The 13,835-nt window shown below is 40.9% G+C and overlaps 1 protein-coding gene across 2 annotated transcripts in view; it reads right to left on the bottom strand.

Annotated features, from left to right (window-relative positions):
• CAP2 (cyclase associated actin cytoskeleton regulatory protein 2) overlaps positions 1 to 13,568 on the bottom strand; it is a 68,268-nt gene extending 54,700 nt beyond the window's left edge. Inside the window, exons 1-3 of one of the 2 annotated variants that reach the window (XM_063160415.1) lie at positions 13,410 to 13,533; positions 7,551 to 7,660; positions 1,517 to 1,641 (exon numbers count right to left, since the gene is read on the bottom strand). In XM_063160415.1, the coding sequence (XP_063016485.1) occupies positions 1,517 to 1,640 (124 nt within the window). In that variant the 5' untranslated portion in view covers position 1,641; positions 7,551 to 7,660; positions 13,410 to 13,533. Of the gene's footprint in view, positions 1 to 1,516; positions 1,642 to 7,550; positions 7,661 to 13,409 lie in introns of both variants that reach the window. The other variant, XM_063160405.1, reaches the window with a different exon arrangement.
• Between the last annotated feature and the right edge of the window lie 267 nt (positions 13,569 to 13,835).

Raw genomic sequence — 13,835 nt, 5'->3', positions numbered from 1 at the left:
TCTCAGCTTCTTACTGCAGTCTCCCAGTGGGTGTATTTTATAACCACACTTCAACAAGGCTTCTTAGTTGGTTTCTTCTAGGGATCTGCTGTGGCGTTCAGGCTCTGGTTCCCTGGGGGGTGAATCTCTTCACCTGACTGAGCTCTTAGGTCAGGTCAAGAATACAAGCAGTTTTCATGGAAGTACTTGGCATGGTGAGTTATCTCCTGTTCTGAAAGTAGCCCTGGTTCTGCAATAAATACAGATTCACCTAAATGGACTCATTACATTACTAAATTCTTTGAGAATTGCACAATTCCTAGTGGTGATTGATTTATTTGTCAGTTTGTATATGGATATTTTTCCCTGACTTTGCTACAGTTTGCTAGCTGTCTAGGTTCTCTCTGGACTGCAAGCACTTTTTCTAGTGAAGCTTTCTGTGCCTGGCTAACTCATCTGCCATGGAAGCCTGCTGGAAGATGCTCCTTTCCTGCCACAGAAACACACAGCTCTCAGTCAGCTGCCCCACAGCAGCTGCCAGTGTGCAGGCCCATGGCACACAAGGGTGCAGGGAACGTCCCTCACATGTGTCAGCTGGCATAGGGGACAACACAGCACCTCACACACTTCACTTGTTGCTGTGTCAGTAAAGGAAACTGCCTGCAACTTCAGATGTGTCCTGCAGCTTCTGTACAGCAGCTGAGTCCATGCTGGGATGTGCTCTTCTCTGGAGAATGCAAGAAAGGGCAAGGAATACAGAAAGCAACGAATATGAAGCTAATAAAGAGATGCATGTTGGGGTTCTGGACAAAAAAAGAAGTTTTGGAGAAAGGAAAGAGCACTTCTATTCCATCATATTTAGAAGTAGCACATATGTAAAGTTATTTAGCCTATAACTTCAGGTACCACAAAATTAAGGCACAAGAAAATATGATTCAATGATATGATATGAAATGAGTAGACAAAGAACAAGCTTTTTTTGGTATATTCTCCATTGTAGTGCTTTGGAGAGCCACTTGAGAACAGACAGCTCAAGAGGTAAGAATGTAAAGCCATGGATTTATAGTGAGTAAATGCTTCCAAACAAACTCATGTTTGATTAAGGATGTTAAACAAATTAAGTGGGTCTGCACTGTGAAATTCAGAGAGAGTTGGCAAATCAATAGTGTTTACATTGGTGACTTCTACAGGAATATTTATGCTGCACATTTAGGGGATGTCTCATTTCTTCTGCTAATTGGGCTCAAGCAGACATCTTCACCAGGGGAGTTATTTACAATGATATAAGTTGTAAATATAATTGCTAAAATGGAAAGAGTAATAAAGCTTAAGACATGGATAGTATATTAAAGAAACAGTAAAATCATTAATTTTCTAGGCCATATTAGTTCAGATTGTGCATGCTACTAAGCATGTACATAATTTTTAAATTTTTTAAATTTGGATACAGAATTTGTAGGAGGTGGGATCACATTCCCTCTTAGAAGACAAACATATACATTATTTGTGATTTTTTAATAACAGATAACATACTTACTTCCATTGACTCCATTGATGCCATCACACTCCATTCCACCAGATCTGTGTGAATCTGAAAACAATGATTCAAGTCGAGTCACTGCTTTCTCCAATCTCTCCATCAAGCCATGAGTCTCTGCCATTCTGAAAAAAATCATTATGATAGAAACAGTGTTAGACCCCTCTCAGTAAAGTCCTTGCTTCATGCTGCAGTTCTGTTCATCTTGTGGCTTTTTCTTTTATGGTAAAACTCTCATTTTTTAAGCACTGTCTTTCTGGCAAATAAACATTTGCAGTGAAGCAGCTCTCAAGAGTAAGTTGCTTCTTTGTCAGCAGGGATCAGCAGTCAACTCTGTCTCTTCCTTCTAAGTAGCAGGTTCCAACCACTGCTAGTGTAGCTTTTAACAGTCTGCACATGAACAGCTTATGACAAAATGCAAATATATGCTCCCAGCCAGATACTGAGACAACTGGAATAGTCATAAAAGCAATTGGTAAAATCTTATGCCTACAATGATTTGAGTCAGCATTTACAGAGACTAACATACAGACCCAATTATTACTCACTGATTTTTGAAAAGGTTCATTCTGAAATTTGCCTCGGTTTTTTATACTTTCTAGAAGGACCCAGCCACTTGACTGAAGACTACACAAAAATCCAAGAAGGTCTTCTGTTTATTTTTCTTATATGATTTACCATCAATTTTTTTCTTACAGAAGCACCCGATATGAACCAGTGTTTTCCAAACTTTTAAAATCATATGCTGATTAACATTTGGATAGAAAAAAAAACCCCAGAGGCCTGCTTGTGCAGTACTGCTGCAGTGCTTTTGGTTTAAGATTAAATAGAAATTAGGTTACATTTTTAACAACTCACACATTGCCTTCTTTCTTCACAATGTGATTATCTACTCTCTTACATGTGAGGCAGTGTAGGCATTGACATTTTTGAATATTGGCCAATCTCTTGGGAAGAAAGTGCTGTATACCATACAGAGTGAGAAAGTTATATAAGCAAAGGCAAAGCTATGTTTAAATCCCCTATCATTTAATAGAGCGAGTTTAAGGTACACGTTCCCCACTGAAGGTTGGGAGTGTTTGATCCTGATAAGTGACATCTGGCAAGGGGCGCATGTGGTGATGATGGCTCTTGATTAACATGCTCCCTGTGGCCACTTCCAGCCCAGCCCCCACACCAGGCTGCATCCCCTGCCCAGCACCGGGGTGTGCAAAGGCAGGAGCAACAGGGGAATAAGCAGCGAGTCAGAGGCTCTCTGGGGCCATCATCCTGTGGTGTTCTTCCACAAGTCATTGATTCCTCTATGGCTCAGAGACTAGAATGGTTAGGCAGACATGGAACACAAGTGTAAATGTATTAGTTCCTAAAGAACAGCCTGCTAGTATTGCAGAGATATTAAAGCCTAATAGCAGATTCTAATAAAATGCACCACTATGGAACACTCAGCAACCAAACTAAACATTGCTGCTTCAGTGTCTCCACAGCCAGTGCAGAGTGCCTAAATGTTATAATTAATAAGTAAAGTACCATGGAAATAAATGTTTTCATTTACAAACAAGTACCACTAATTCTTATTAGTAAAATATAGTAATATTTTTCTACTAAAATTTTAAGCATGAGAGGAAATTAGCTACTAGGACTGTGGAAACACGTGCAAAGCTCTTGTGCTCTGAGTCATGCTGCCTTTCAAACAGGGTGGGACTTTCAGACTTTATCAATGTACTGAGGTTTGTGTTTGACCTAAAAGTGAAGCAGAAGATTTTACAGCATGAAACCCTTGAAAGAATCATTCTGGTGAGAAAGTTTTGTTTGGAATTTATGGAGTTTTCCTATTTATATTAAATTAAAAAATCAAACCCCCAAAGAGGATGACATTAAACAGCATGCACATGAACAGCGTAAAAATTCAGAGGGGCTCTCTTGTCTTATCACAGAATGGGTCAGGTTGGAAGGGACCTCAGAGGGGTCGTCTGGTACAACCTTCCCACTCAAGTAGTCATCCCAGAGCACATGGCACAGGATTGCATCCAGACAGTTCCTGAATATCACCAGTGAAGGAGATTCCACAACCCCTTTGGGCAACCAGTTCCAGTGCTTGGTCACCTGCACAGTAAAGTTCTTCCTCGTATTCAGGGGGAACATCAGCTGCTGCCCACTGCCTCTTGTGCTATTGCTGGGCACCACTGAGAAGAGCCTGGATCTGCCCTCTGGGCACCCTCCCTTCAGATACTGATGGACACTGATGAGGTCCCCTCTCAGCTGCCTCCTGAGGCTGAACAGGCCCAGCTCCCTCAGCCTTTCCTCATGGAAGAGATGCTCCACTTGCTTGGTCAGCTTTGCATCTGTCCATTGGACCTGCTCCAGGAGCTCCATGTCTCCCTTGTGCTGAGGAGCCCAGAACTGGACACAGCACTCCAGGTGTGACCTCCCCAGGGCTCATTAGTCATGTAATGAGTCCATTTAGGTGAATCTGTATTTATCCAAGCACAGTATTGCAGAACCAGGGCTGCTTTCAGAACAGGAGACAACTCACCATGCCAGGTGAGTTATCCATGAAAACTGCTTGTATTCTTGACCTGACCTAAGAGTTCAGTCAGGTGAAGAGCAAAGGGGTGGGATCACCTTTCTTCACCCACTGGCAATGTACTTTCTTTATACTGCAAAATGCACACTATTCTGTTTGAAAAATCAATTCACTTTAAAAAAACACACCTTAAATTTTTGTAAGGTTACAAATATCTTGGCAGGAATGAGATGAATGGATCAGAGGAGCTTCTGAAATATTCAAACTTTTATGAGAATATTAAAATTTTTCTTAAAACAAAGCATTGTTAATCCTAAAAAATATTATGAGTACATTCTTTTCACATTTTACCCTACTACATAAAAGCCTAAAATAGTGTATATTTTAAAAGTTCTGTTTTCAACCACTCTAAAGTCTGGATGATGTAACATAGCATACTAACACATAACACAGCAAACAGTCAACTAATTTCATCAGTATTTTAAAATATATTTTTAGTATAGCACCTATTTTTTAATGTAAAGATACAGTCTGGTAAGTTGAGTTTTTTCATTTCCCTTAAAATTTTCCTTGTGATGTCATCAAATGTCACAAAAATTATGCACAAACTTCTATGGAAGACCTGTTACTTTTTGGCCTCTTCAGCCCGATTTTGCCTGTGAAAGAATCCAACTGTTTGATGACAAACTCAATGATTTGAGTGCACAAACCAGGAGGTCTGAGGAGTCTCACAAATGAGCAGACTTCTAATGTATTACCCAATAAATGACCTTCTGTAAGGCAGTAAAACTACACATTGTGGTGTCAGAAGTTCAGGGGAATAATCCAGCTCAAAAACCTGAAGGATCTTTTTATGCAATACCTTCTGCTACCACATAGTCTTTTACTCACTATATTGGTCACTGTTTTATTCTAGTCCCATTAACTGGAGAACTACAACGTTCTTCCAAAAGCAGGCATCACCAGCAATCCTAGAATAATATATAGTCAGAGTCTTTAAACAGAAGTAGAAACCGTTTTTACCCTAATATTAGGGATGTCAGGTTTCTATTCTTTTTATATAGAATATTACATTCAATAATCATCATCTTTACACTACCTTTTTATCTGTAGATTTATATAACCATGAGTACATGGTATTTCCATCTATTTCTATACATATATGTACATGCACATAAGAATACACACAGTTATGCCTGTCATGTATGAATAAAGTGCAAAAACATTTTCGTGATTACTGTCCATAACACTAAAAGAGCAATCAGTTGTATATTCAAATCTTACATTTACACCTCTCTTTACCATCAAATGACACAGTGTTATCTACCTTACAAACAACACAGGAATTAAAGTTACTGTTCTAAACATCCCCTGAACAATAGCATGAAAACTCTCTTCATCCATTCTCAATCTAAACACTGACATCTTTGCCTATACATTGAGATTTACATATTTGGCTCACGTTATGACACGCTTCAGCATTTTCTTGGCCTATATTCAGCTGTTTATCTGATTACTTATTCCACACTGCACTTTGCCTGGTCAAAGAGACACCACAAAGCCACAGCTCAAAAGGAATCAGAATACACATGGCAAAGCTTGACTCTGTGAAGATACTATCTGCCATGATACAGCATCAGAGCTTATATTATAAATAAATAATAAGATTGGTCTACTTACAGTGTCAAATTAAATCTCTGCACATTAAAGAAAAGAGGATATAAATATGTCTGTGGCATGCTTCCACTCTCATAAAATGTGTTTTTACTTCAAGACAGACTCTCTATCTCACCTGTCAGGATTTTAATTAAAGATTTGAAGTGATTATCAGGGTTAACCATGTATCTTTTCCCAGAGCTGATGCTGACCACCTATACAGAGTTAAAAATAACAATGCTTTAACTCCCATATAATCCTTATTCAGTTGCTCTCCTGGTGAAGAACACTGTCCTTCACTGAAAGTAAGGTCACCTAAGAGTGAGGAAAGGTGTTAACACACATCTACTGACAAATCATTTAAACACAACATTGGTAACCGTCTCTTGGGCACAAAATCAAGACAGAAGATCCACAGCTCTGCCCTGTTTACTGTTAGTGGTATCTTTTTTGGGAGTGCTAAAGGCATGTGGTAGTACTACCATCTGTCATTTCTTCCACAAAAGAAGTAAAGCCAAAACCAGGTAGAAGAAAGCATGCTGAAACTCAAAGAGTGGATTTCTTCTTATAGACAGGCCTTGGGAGATCACTGCTTTCCTCCCCAGCTGTTTCAAAGCACCATTTATCTATTATCAGGGGAAAAAACTTGGCTGTAGACTAGAATTTCCTGACATACTGATCCCAAACAGCAAACTGTAAGTCAAAACACACACATACTATTCCTGTTACTACTGTATGTGACTTACAACAGAGGACTATATTGCTCCATCCTCAAGAAGAAACAAGTTGTAATGAATGCACAGGGAAAAGCAGTACAGCAGCATAAAGGGGAAAAAACCATATGATGACATACCAGGCATGTAAAAGTGGAGTTTTGAACAAAGGAGTGGTGCTACCTTGTAAAGTATGAAATGATTCTCACAAACATCAGCAAGAGACAGAGTACAAAGTTCCACAGTTTTTTTTATTTCCTAACATTCTACTATTTTGAAAGGAAAAGAAATGTCCTGTTAATTTATTCGCTTTCCTCCCCTGGCCCACTCAGTATCAGTTCGTCCAAATTCATCTAGCATCTGAAAATTGATGCCAGGTCTCACTCATGCACATCATCTGATATCCTACATGTCAGATTTGGATTTCCTCTCTATTCCAAAAAAGGGCAGATGCCTAAACCAGAATACAGGCAGCAATGTGCATATTAATTGTATTCACCATTGCTGCACTGCTTTGGAAGTGGAAAATCACACTGTCCTTGGAAGCACCTTGCACATGTGCTTTCTCTCTTAGTCTTTTAATAAATTGCTACCAAGATATTAAATAAAATACACAACTCCCCAGATTGCCAGCTGGTGCTGTCAGAGAGCCAGTCAGGAACATTTTATAGATCTACAGCACCGTGTCCTCTGAGAGTTCCTCTGTACAAATTTATGTCAACATACATCAAGGGAGGAGAAATGCATTCCTGAACATCCCCTCAAATTACAAAAGCATCTTACAGCACTTCATTTCTGACACAAACACAGACAGCCTGGGTCTGAAATGGCTCTTTTTCCTATATCATCATTCAAACACCTAAAAAATCCAAGCTGTTTTGAGGAAGCAGTCTCTTTGCCACCTTTGCCATGAGACCCAAATTCCTGCTGCACCCCATTCTTGTTCAGAATCCCTCTGGCTTGGGGTCTCTGGAGTTCCTCATTCCCAGATAGAGCTTGGAAGCAGCTCAGTACTGGCTGGGTGGTAAGAAGGAGCACTTGAAATCCTTTGGGTTGCTATCACAAAAGATTCTGGGCAGAGAATGCAAAGGGAACAGTGGTGAGAAGAAAGTATGTGTTGGTAGACCAATAGGAACATTACCTTGTATGGTTTGTATTTTGTTTTCCATTAGCTGTAGGGGAGGAATGTAAACAGAGTCTTCTCAAACTGATGTCAATTTGGATTAAACCAGAAGACCTCTCAGTAAGGCCCTGTGTGAGAAGAATGATTTGAGTTTCAAATCAGAGCCTTTTTTATTGTTTTGCCCGTAAATCTACTACAAGCTCATTTGGGAGCAATTAATTCTGAAGTATAGAGAATTATTTAATTTTTAAACCTAGTTAAAATATTTAGTTTTGTATATCAAACAGTATTAGAATTTTGACCTTTTTTTTGTTAAGATGGAGAGTTATAACTGAAATAGCAAAAAAGACAAAAATGTCTGTATGACTTCTGTTTTTGTGGATGAATGTGCCATTTTCACTATTAAGTTGATGTGAAGTCTTAGCTGACTCTAGCGTACCCATCATAAAATATTTCTGTCTGTAGCTCACTGTGTGTGTTAAAGCCACTGTTCTGCTATAAAATGAGTCCCTTATGGCTGTGCATAATAGTGTGCTACATCAACTATCTTGTGTGTGGACTTCTTTCTTTGGCATAACCTCTGTGTTTTTAAAGGGTACTTTTTATAAGCAAAAAACCATTTGCATAGAAGAAGTAAAAGCAGGTTCACGTTGAATCTCTCCCATTTAACCCAAGTGTTTTCCTTTGTCTGGCCTTATGCTGTTGGTACCACAAAGCGTAATTTTCTGTTTGCATTCTGGCTCCTCCTCTGCTTTTCTCCCTCTCCTAGTGATCAGGCTGCTGTCTACAAAACCATGTTGAAAAAGAATAGAACCCTTTACTCATCCCACTGTTCAGAAAAAACTGTAAAACTTGCATCATAAAACAATCTCTGTTTTGACAAATACCTCTGACTGTTGATGCATTTTAGATTTCTTATCACATCCCAGTTTAGTCCCATAATATGGGTGAGTAACTGCACACATCAAGCTGTATGTCTACAAGTCAATGTAATAATAACAACATGGACTGCAAGTAGGCCTCTGATAATTTAATATGAATTCTTTAAAATATGGCATGTGTTCATGTATGTGCTTAGTATCTCCTGGAGTATCAGTTCACTTCCTAATTATTGGGAAGTTCTGTGAAGAGCTTCTATCCCTTGCTGAATAATTTTGACTGTCATGAATTTTGTGATCACAAAGAGCGAGTTCATTATTTAATGATATACTGAAGCAGTCAAGACTGCTTGACAGTTTGTGTAAGCATGATTGACTTAAAATAACCAAGGCAACCCAGTTTCTAAGTACATTCTCCTATTCCTTTTATGCTCACTTTTCATGTCACCACTGCTCATGGTCTTTTGTATTGGATTTATTTTCTTCTCTCCCTCAAATGAAGTGTACGAAATTTAGTATGTGTGCAATTAACAGAAATGCAGTGTTCTTAGCCACCTCATTTACTATATATTAGTGTTGTGCTCTTCATGTAATCAAGCATCCTAAAGGCCTTACAAGCCATTTAATTACCTGTCACAAGTCCAATTACTGTATGTAAGCAGACTGTCTTGCTGAACCGAGAAAATACTGTATGCAGGCATTGATTTTATTCAAGTGCTTCAGTGCAGTTCATAATAACTGAACAGTAAGATCTTTATGCTATGGTTCCAAACAAATTGAATTTGAACTCTCTGAAAGGGTAAATTTGAACTCTCTGAAAGGGTAAATTCCAAAGTACAAATGTTTCAGTACTTCCAGGATGTGAAAGGAAAAAAACAAAGGAGAGAGTTAAAACTAAGTGAAAGGTATTGCAAGCTCTAAAAACAGAAACTGTGAAATTACTTCTGAAGAAAAACTAGAGTTATTCAGTACCAAGGTTTGTAAAAGTTTTGTTTGCTGCACTGGTGGCCTTTCACAAAACTTCCACACCCTACTTCTCATGCATATCCATATTATGTTGAAGCCTGAATAGTTGGGCTTGATTTCAGCCAAGTTTGCAAGTGTTCCTGCTCTTACCAGAACACCCTGCTGCAATCTGTGTCTGATGGTCTCAGGCTCATCATGGCTGCTCCACTCAGCTCATAGCCAGTGGCTCTTCCTCCAGCACAGCAGCAGCCAACGGGGCTTAAGCAAACTTTTTGCCATGAGTCCTCCCTCTGCTCTGCAGCTCAATTGGGATCTTTACTGGTCACAAAATTTTAAGGTCTTCATGCATCCCATTCTAAAACTCATCCCACTGATTTTGCAATACTGCTGGCATTGCAATTTGTGCCTTTGCTTCTGATTCAGGATGAAATGGGCCAGCTGCTACTAAAACAGACCTTTATTTCCAGATATAACCTGGTTACTACTTAAGAGGTCCTAAGCTTTAATGATAATCCATACAACCTGATCACATACAAGATCTTAGACATTTAACTGTCTATCCCTCCTGTATTTCAGTGTGAGGTCTTGCTAAACATAGAGGAATCAAACTGGACCTACCCTAGAGGCTTGTAAAAGTCAGTCTTTTTGAGGGTGGCTGTTGCTTTAGAGGACCCAGAGCTCTAGGTGAATTAGTCTGCTGTTTCTAGACAATGACAGATTACGCACAGAAATGTAAATGATTCTTTGCATTCCTTCCAAAGAGCAATTAATTAAATATTTAAACTAATACAAAACATAGCTTAAAGCTTAGGATCTGAGCAGATCTTGGAAAAATGTGCCACTATTTAATTACGTAATCGAGCATTTTCCTGTTTCATTTTTTTATATAGCCCACAAAAGCATTAAGGCTTTAATTCCCAGCATACTACTGGTATTTGGAATTCTACAAGCAACCTATTTTGCTTGCTGTTCCCTGAAAAATTGTGGGTCAGACAAAACAATTGCCATTAGCATATACTCAGGAAAGTAGTCTGAATGGGACCTTTTAAATAACAAAAAGTCCCTGAAACTGATAGTCAGAATACCTGAAGTACACAGGTGAAATTAACACAGCAGTAAGGCAGTATGTGTGTAGACTCTAGTGGTGTTTGTGCCATAAAGTCTTGCTAAATGGTGACAGAGGTCACAGGCACTTAAGAAGCTCCACACTCCCTACTCTTGATGAAGCATCTGAATCAGCATAATCATTGCCATAGATGCAGCTGTGCTCACGCATGCTTTTGTCACTTCAGCATACAGTGCTTAGTAAAGGTGTGGCTAATCTGGTATAGTTGTTAGCAGTGACATTCTGAAGAAAAGCTGAATCTTTAGAGTTTCAAGTATTATGTAAGCAACTGGAGTGGACTCTGTACCACATGAAAATGACACGTTCCCATTTGTCCCCTCTACTGCAAAAAATGCACTTGAAGATTTAGAAAAAGGAATTTAAATTATTTTTATATATCAAGGGTGCTTTATCAAGCAAAATCCTTTAACCAGTTCATAATAAAGCAGAAGAATAACTGCAAAAAATGTATGCCTTATTTATCATAGGTGTTTCTTTGGTTCTGCCCCAATAAGCACAGAATGTTCTCTTCCATGTAGTCAGATGTTCCAGTAGGCAGCAACTGCAGCTACTGAGTTTGCTGCTGATGCACGTGATGTTAGAACTCGTGCAGAACCACTAAGAATATTCTTTAACATATTTGGCAGTTCATCATTTCTCTCCCTAGAGTTCAAACCAACTGCAACTTTATTGCCACTGATAGGCCACAGATTAAAGCATAGATTATCTGACTTTGTTCAGGTGATGTTGCAAGTCAACATTGAGCCTGAGAGTTGAATACAAGTTGCCTGGTTTTCAGTCCTCCTTACTCACTCTTACTTTCCCAGTATCTGCTAATTCAGATTACCAAGAATTTTGGATCTGGGTGAATTTTAATGACTTTTTTTTTTTTTAAACCTAGGGTGCCCAACGTATTTTGCATGGACAATAAAAATGATACAGTGGGATCAGAATATCTAATGATGGGAGGGAATTTAATACATGTAATCTTAGTACCCTTGCTCCTTATGGTATAATAAGAAGTACTTTTCTCCATTGAAGTGAGAGCCACAGCTGACAAAGAATAATGAAAACATGTCAGAGGTTGGTTCTACCATTATAGTAAATAATGCACATCCTCTTCATTTTTATTTAATTGAGAAAACATATTTTATTCATTAAGTTCGGAGTTCTGCCTGTCCACCTTCCACATCTGAGCAGCATTCAAGGGGAAAGACACAAAGGAATCATAGGAGTATTCAGAAGACTTGCATTTTTGTTAAGCTCAAGACCAAAAAGACCATATTGTTGTATGTGCCTGGCATTGTTACAGAAGGTAGATTGCCTTTGTTTTTGTGCAAACTTGCTCAAAATAGAGCCAGTGTTATGAAATCCTGGTACTGAAAATGCATAAAACCAGAAAAAAAGTTTACTATAATTTGCATAATAAGCAATTAAAAGGAAATGCTAGGATAAAATTTGCACAAAAATTAGGGTATCACAGTAATGTCTTAAAAGGCCATATTTGAGAGTACTGTATTGAGTTCCAACTCATTCCATCTACCATGTTACTATTCTAAATTATTTTTCCAGTTACATTTCTGAAGTAGGATGAGTCTTCTCATTACAATTTCACAAAACAATGAAACATGGTAGTCCATAAACCACTGTCACTTTTGCCTGGCTTAGAAACAAATTTATAAAATCTGCAGATTTATCCCACTCAGATCCCCTGCTAAACAGATCCCTTCCAACTACTTCCAAATGGACTGGCCTCTGAGAAGGGTTTTTTTCTGATATTTTCCATCACTCAAAAAACAATTAGGTAGGGTATATAAAAAAAGCTTTCTTCATCAGATGGTCTTTGTTTTTTAAGACTGCCCCTACACATTACAAAATCTGAATTCTACTTGATAAAAATCCTCAGTATTGATGTTGTAATGCCAACATACAAATCTACAGCAATCCCCAAAGCAAAGGACAGATTGCACATTTTTGGGTGAGGTCACAACAAGTTCTTCTCGGCTCTGTGCTGGCTGCGTCTCTGGAGGAGTGCTCCTGATGTCAAGATACTGCAAAATGCAGGACCTCGGCTTCACTTCTACCTTCCTCTGAAAGCTACCTGTATTTGAAGTATCCTTTACATATTTTTATGTAAAGGTATATATTACGCCTTTAGGTCGCTCACCCTAAGATGCTATTTAACCCTTTCTTCTGGGCTAAACCTGCAGGCTCTTCTGCCACCTCCACCACACGCACACCTCCGGCTCCAAGGGACCCAAGGGCTCGGCGCCCCAACACCCAGCGGCACTATAGCCGCCTGCCTCAGAATTAGATCATCTTACGCTGATTAAGAGAGTTCAGGATCGGCACCGCTTGACAGCCAGGTCTGCACAAACAAGCCGAGGGCATTTTTAATAACCCATCGGCTGCCGGAACCCGGGGCGGGGGCTGGGCCGCAGCCGAAAGCCCCCTCGGAGTCGCTCCCGGCGCCGACGGGGGGCTCGGCGGACGAGATCCGGCTTCGGCCCCAAAGAGGATCCCTCGCATGCCGTGGTATTTCGCTCGGGTCTCCCCTCTCCCAGCCCAGATTACTCCCTTCCCACTCAGCACCCGGAGGAAGGGGGGGAGGCAGAGAGGGTAAGGTTTCCCGTGCGCAGGCCGGCGCAGGTGACAGGAGGGAAGTCGAGGGGCAGCGCGGGTCTCTGACCCAGATACCTCCAGAGCACTGCCCGCCCAAGGAATAACTCTGCCGCCCCGCCACCCCCGGCCGAGCCCGGAGTCGCCCCCACATCACTTTCCCCCATCCCCAAGATGTCCGCTGAGGCCGCTCCTGCCGCCGCCACCGGCGGGAGCGCACCCGCGGCCCCGGCCGCGCCTGCCCGGGGCCAGGGGGTCGGGCCGCTCCCGGCATCCCGCCCCTCCCGCCGCCGCCTGCTCTTGAGTTACCTGTTTTGATGACCCGCGTAGCCTTTTTTTCCCCCCTCCTCTCTGCAATGAAAATCCGCGGCCGGTCACTCGCTCCCCCCCTCCCTCGCCTCGCCGCTGCTCTCCTTCCTCCTCCTCCTCCTCTTCCTCCTCCTTCTCCTCCTCCTCAGCGGGAGCCGGTGTCAGTCAGTCACATCAGCTGCCCGGGCAGGCAGGGAGAGCAATGCCCAGCGGCTTCCGGGAGTGCCAAATAAAGACAAGTCCAGAGAGGGAGAGAGACGGTGGCAGAGATGGAGAAAGAAAGCAAAAAGTGGGTGGAGTGTGAAAATGGAGAGAGAGGGAGAGGGAGAGGTGTCTCACGGCGGCGGCTGGGAATCTGCGGGGAAATGGATGCGTGGAGCATCACGGAGGAGCAGGGGACACTGCAGGCAGCCCAGGGTGGATGGC

Source organism: Melospiza melodia, chromosome 1, assembly GCF_035770615.1.
Source record: "Melospiza melodia melodia isolate bMelMel2 chromosome 1, bMelMel2.pri, whole genome shotgun sequence".
Taxonomy (NCBI): domain Eukaryota; kingdom Metazoa; phylum Chordata; class Aves; order Passeriformes; family Passerellidae; genus Melospiza; species Melospiza melodia.
The sequence above is the reverse complement of the archived record's forward strand: the minus strand, read 5'-3'. Positions and strand labels throughout refer to the sequence as shown.